The sequence below is a fragment of the Quercus suber genome, unplaced genomic scaffold (assembly GCF_002906115.3).
Source record: "Quercus suber isolate HL8 unplaced genomic scaffold, Cork oak 2.0 scaffold_550, whole genome shotgun sequence".
In the NCBI taxonomy this organism is placed as follows: domain Eukaryota; kingdom Viridiplantae; phylum Streptophyta; class Magnoliopsida; order Fagales; family Fagaceae; genus Quercus; species Quercus suber.
The window spans coordinates 246,597-252,609 of NW_027069998.1; the positions used below are offsets into that span (position 1 = coordinate 246,597).

Here is a 6,013-nt window from a genome sequence, read left to right on the forward strand (position 1 = left end):
CCAAACAGACCCGTAATCATTTGGATACAGTGTTTTCAATGTTGCGTTTTTGGGGTTTTTTTTTTTTTTTTTTTTTTTGCTTTCACACGGTTCAGAGACATAGAAGTTAGAGTATGTTTGGTATACTAAATGTAAATTACATTTGGAATAATAATCTTTATTTAGTCAACAAGGGCCTACAAGGTCCATCATTATTTAGTCAACAAGTAATTTTCAGACATTTTTAGTTACCTGACAACAAAAATGGCTAGATGAATAGTTTTTTTTTTATAGTCTTTGGTACCTGATTTTCGAGGAAATCAAAATCAGATTTCTCTTTTTAAAGATTTCAGTAGTTTTCACTGTTTAAAGCTATCGAATACTAATGTCCGACAAATACATCAAATTTTCTCCATGTATAGGAAATCTTTTAATGACTATAGGAAAGAGGACCTCAACATTTGGGGCAGATTTAGGAGAAAGATTTAAGCCATAAAAAAGTTTTCACATGCTTTTATACTCCTCTACATCCTTAAACATATTCAGCAGATAGGGGGAAAAAAATCCTTCCATGAGTTTCTGAATGCACTAAACAGGAGTGTTTCATCTTCCTTTACCACATTANTTTGGGGGACAAAATTTACTGTGCATATTTGTGCGTGCACTGTTCACGCACTGTTTATGCACTGTTCACACATTAAAAAATATTAAAAATGGGTCCCACGGTACTATTCATATATTTAAAAATTATTTTGCTACAGTGTTTTTCAGCAACAATTAGTTTTTAGCAACTTTCAGCAAACAAAATGCCTATCCAAACAGACCCGTAATCATTTGGATACAGTGTTTTCAATGTTGCGTTTTTGGGGTTTTTTTTTTTTTTTTTTTTTTTTGCTTTCACACGGTTCAGAGACATAGAAGTTAGAGTATGTTTGGTATACTAAATGTAAATTATTTGGAAATAATAATCTTTATTTAGGTCAACAAGGGCCTACAAGGTCCATCATTATTTAGTCAACAAGAATTTTCAGCATTTTTTAGTTACCTGACAACAAAAATGGCTAAGATGATAGTTTTTTTGTAGTTTATAGTCTTGGTACCCTGATTTTCGAGGAAATCAAAATCAGATTTCTCTATTTTAAAGATTTCAAGTAGTTTTCATGTTTAAAGCTATCGAATACTAATGTAAGGGGGGGGGGGGGGGGGGTGTGGAACAAATTATCATTATTTTGAGAAGTTCAAAATGAACTATTCTAAGTCATGAAACATTGTTCCTAGAATGCATAAATACATATTTATTCTTATTCATACCACAACATATCAAATGACAGGTTCTCTTTCTTCTTTTTTCCACCCACGCCAGGATGGGGGCAGCGTGAAGTACAAAATGAACCACCAAAATGATAATTTGTTCTAAAGACTTTGGTTTTGTGGATGAAAGGTTGAACTATCCTCTTTTGCCGAAGTACTGCAGACCAAAAGCTAGACCTAAAATCAACAAGGGCACCAGAAATTGCAAGATTTTAATTGTAAATCCTGGAGATTGGTTTTGTTGGGGAGGTGGATTGTAGTTTTGTTTGACTGGAACAGCCGGTTTGTCAAAATCACCAATGTAATATTTTTTCATCATCTCCTTTGCAGAGTCACTGTGGCCCACAAATTCAAACTCATCTGTTGCATCTCTCTCTGCAAAACTCTAGATGGATTAGTCAACTATTTTTTGGTTGCCAAGAGATTGTTATCATCATCATCATGAAGAGATTATTATTAATTACCTCATTTAAAACAGAGAAATGAAGCAAATGACAAGAAGAGATTTCCTTACCGGTAGATGATATCAAAACTTCATCACCTCCAGGATGATCCTCCAGAAATGGGGTGACATCGTACACCTGAGATAGCATTTAAGCATTTACCAGTAAACAAAATCATCCATTCGGGAGAATCAAATCCTTGCATGATAAACAAATGGGGATTGTAGTTGAAGGTGCACTAAAACCCCCCTCCCCCCTATAAACATCCATACACTGGGGGGCGCAGGCGCGCACACACAAATACATCCATACGGTCCAAAAAATCTAATTCCATCCCATTCTATTTTATTTTTAATCATCTTGTTTACAGGGAAGATATAAAGGAAAGCCTGAAGAAATCTGTATGGGGTCTTATACATCAAATCGTAACGAATGATCCAACAAAATTGTTTTTAGTTTAACACATCTCATTCTAGAGATCAATTCTACTTCCAACTTGGCCACATGGTTTCAGTGTAATTAATCTTTGTTTAATTAAGGTGGTTGTGAAATTGTGTGCTGACAATTTTCCCTAATCTAGAAAGTTGCATAGACAGTCCTCTTATCAATCACAAGCCATTGTAGCTTCAGATAATATGCTAATTAATATGTTAGTACTAAAGCAACACGGAGCACTACAATTTTCCCTACTTTTCCTCACACTTACTTAATTTCCCTCGTTTTGAAAATCTGTCCCCACAGAGAAGGGAAAATAAATCTGAAGGGGGGAGACCTAAAGAACAACCTTTCCTTTTGTCAGTTTGAACTTTGAGCAGAACATAAAAAAATTGCCAGCAAGAAGCAGATGATAGAGAGTTTCGGATGATTAAGCAAGTAAGAAGCAGATAGGAATTTTGTCTTTACCAACATATTATCCGCAAAACCAAGACAATAGTAGATAATATATATACTGATAGAAACAAACCAGAAACTGAAATGATGTAGATAATTACAAAGTAAGGAGATCTAAGTCTAACAAATAGAAGCCACAGAAAGCTTACGTACTTTCCCAGAGACTATAATCCAGCAGGTCTTCTTATTATTGTGCTTTGCCACCTCTTCCAAGGTATAAACTTTGACATTAGAAGCCATCCTTGCCCCTAATACAGAGCTGGATCCCCCAAGAAATCAAAACATCAAATATAACTATAAAATAAAAACAATGAAAAAATTAGCCAGAAAGTTCATAGTTGGATTTGATAACAAAACATAAAAGGAAAAAAAATTATCTAACAACAAAGATTAGATGAAAATTTTCTTACACAGGATAGAGAAAGAAGACGCAGTTAGAGAGAAGATGAGAAGGTCTGAAATTGAATTATAGTTCTCGCCTAAGTAGAGCTGACTATTTAGAATCCAACCATCCACATGACCAGTGCTGGTGGCATTACTTAACAAACTACAAATGTAGTTTCTTTTCAAAAGTTCACGTTGACTATAAGTTCCATTACTATAAGTCTATAACACGAGCGAGCAAATCGTGATGGCTGAATAACGATGATCACTGAGTTGGTGCGCACACCTTGTAGTTGTCGGCGTTCACATCATGCGCTTCAATTAATCATTCCCTTTCCAAATCAACTCTATTGTTAGCTACCACGTTTTAGTTTTTACCTATTTGTTTCTATTTTTATTTTTTTTAATTCGATATTTTTGGGTGGAGAGATTTGACCGAATTTCTTTATTCAAAACACAATATACTAGTAGTACTACTAGTATATTGTGTTACAGGATTTTTAGCACCTAATGAAGTAATTATTTATTGTATAATATAAATTTATAAAATTTAAAATTTTAATGGCCTGTTTGGAAGTTTAGAAAGGGAGGAGAGTAAAGGAGAGTAGAGGGGAGTAGAGTAGTGGGGAGGAGAGTAGAGGGGAATGGTTCCCCTCCACCTTATTTGGATGTTTTTAAAATTAGTAAGGGGGAAGGGAGTAATTAGCACTTCCCCTTGTTTGGATGTTTTAAAAATTAGGATGGAGAGGAGAGGAAATGATTAAAATAGACAAATTTACCCCTATTTGAAAATGGACTTGCAACATTGGTCTATGAATAATTTGTTAGATTAAATAATTATGACTATAGCATGCAATATTTTTTTTTTTATAATTTTTTTATGTGAATTAAATAATCAACATTAATCTATGATTAAATATTTTTTCTACTTTTTTATTATACTAAAAACACCATCCTTAATTGATAATAATTAAAATAAGAAAAAAATGTTTAGTTTGTTTGTTTACTGAAAAAAATCAACAAAATGTTGAATTTTGAGTGTTTCTTTCATTTATTATTATTATTTTTACTTTTTTTTTTCTTAGTATGTGAATTTATATTGATTATATATTACACAAAGATCCACCGTGAAAAATGATACACTAGAAGTTTTTATTACCTCAGACATGTACTGTTTCAAAAACCTATAAATTGCTTATTATTTGACCATAGTGACTCTGTGCACAGGAGGCTCACAAAAAAGTGGCACACAAATTGCTTATTACCGATTTTTTTTTTTTTTTTTTTTTTTTAACGTTAGAAAACATTGTAGTTTTGTTAATGTGATAAGGTAATTTTTTTTTTTTTTTTTTTTTTTAACGTTAGAAAACATTGTAGTTTTGTTAATGTGATAAGGTAAATTAGGTAATTTACTTGGTCAAAAATTTATGTACTCTACTCCCCCTCTAAATCTCTCCAATTTAGGGAAATTAAAAATAAGGGGTTGGAAGTAGTTGAAACCCCTCCAAACCCTTCCAAACCTCTCCCCCTCCTTCCTTAAAAAATTTCCAAACAAGGTAATTGAACTACTCTCCCTCCCTCTACTCTACTGTCCTTCCTTTTTTAAACTCTCAAACAGGCCATAAGTGATAGTGTGTATATATAAAAGAATAAGGTCATACCTACAACTCAGAAAGTTAGGAATAGCACTTGTGGAAAGTTATTGATAAATTAATTAGGGAGAGAGAGAGAGAGAGAAAATAGAAAAAAATTATAATATAATATTTTTCTATCATTAATTTGGTTAACTGGTGTGACAAGTACTAAATGTTTAATAATAATATAGACAATTGACATTGTTTAACCATGTGATTTAATAGAAATCCATGGTCTAAATATGGTGTAATTCTTGTGAAGTTATACCAGGTATAACTTGAATTCATCTCATATATATATATATATATACATATACATAGCACAAAACTTAGGTATAGATATTTAGCCAAGTTCCTTAATTAACTCAAACACATAGATTGAATATAATTTTTCTTATAAAAAATAATATTATTTTTTATAGCGTTAATTGTGTTGCATTGGTCAATTCAGCCATGTGTTTGAATTTAAATAGAGAATCTAATGTAAAGTAGTAAACAACTATAACTAAATTTTATCCTATATTATTTTTTTCATATAAAGAGAATTGCTACGTCCACAACATTTTTACAACACTTTAAAACAAATCATAAATGATAAGTTATTATTAATTCTAATTCAAAACTATTATTAAAATTAATTTTCTACACACAAATAACAACTTATTATGTATAATTTATTATGAAATATTGTATAAAAAAAGAGTGTACATATGTTTCCTCTCATTTTTAGCATGCGACCACAAGCCCAAGCCCAAAGGCAAGCGCAAGCTACTTGAACCCCACAAAAAGGGCAAGCCCAAATTTTGTAATGCTAGTCAATGGAGGCAAGTAACCACCACCTATGGAAAGCAAGTGTTTAGCATTGAACCTACCAAAGTGAGGCTAAAATGGGTAACTAATTTTTTTTTTTTCTAACTATCTAGTTAGTTGTTAAGGTTTTGAAACTATATTTTTTACTAGCATCTCAAGTCTAAGAGACTCGATTTATGGCCTATATATCGAGTCTTTGAGGGTCGATTTTTATGTTTTAATCGGGTTTGAGTTGGCACTTTTTCCACGTGGTGTCCACGTGGAAATCGAGTATCTGAGACTCGATTTATAAGCCCATATATATATATATATATATATATCAGAGCAGCTCCCTGAAATCCTGCAAATTCCTTTCACAAACCAACAAGCTCAAATTTTTCAAAAGCATATGAAATAATTTTTGAACCTATGGCAGGAGAAATATCATCACATATCCTAGATTGAAACATAGAATGCTTAAATTTTAATTTATGACAATTAGGACGAATGTGACCGGAGACACCACAAAGTGACAAACAGGAACAAATTTAGGAACATCAGTATTCCTAATAGCAAATCTAT

At 32.2% G+C, this 6,013-nt stretch overlaps 1 protein-coding gene across 2 annotated transcripts; it reads right to left on the reverse strand.

Annotated features, from left to right (window-relative positions):
- Positions 1-1,203: 1,203 nt before the first annotated feature.
- Positions 1,204-3,277, reverse strand: LOC112030730 (cytochrome b5). Of its 2 annotated transcripts, none has more exons than XM_024063395.2 (4): positions 3,035-3,277; positions 2,778-2,883; positions 1,805-1,871; positions 1,204-1,665 (listed from the first exon to the last, which is right to left on the reverse strand). In XM_024063395.2, the coding sequence occupies exons 2-4, from the start codon at positions 2,862-2,864 to the stop codon at positions 1,427-1,429; spliced, it is 393 nt and encodes a 130-aa protein (XP_023919163.1). In that variant the 5' UTR covers positions 2,865-2,883; positions 3,035-3,277; the 3' UTR covers positions 1,204-1,426. The 2 variants fall into 2 exon arrangements, with proteins under 2 accessions (XP_023919163.1, XP_023919166.1); XM_024063398.2 differs by having other exon boundaries at positions 2,778-2,918; positions 3,035-3,272.
- Positions 3,278-6,013: the final 2,736 nt, after the last annotated feature.

Coding starts and splice junctions, on each gene's coding strand:
- LOC112030730 (XM_024063395.2), bottom strand. CDS start 2,864: ATGGCTTCTAATGTCAAAGTTTATACCTTGGAAGAGGTGGCAAAGCAC. Junction 1,872..2,777: donor GGATTATAGTCTCTGGGAAA/GTACGTAAGCTT, acceptor ATGCTATCTCAG/GTGTACGATGTCACCCCATT. Junction 1,666..1,804: donor AGTTTTGATATCATCTACCG/GTAAGGAAATCT, acceptor AGAGTTTTGCAG/AGAGAGATGCAACAGATGAG.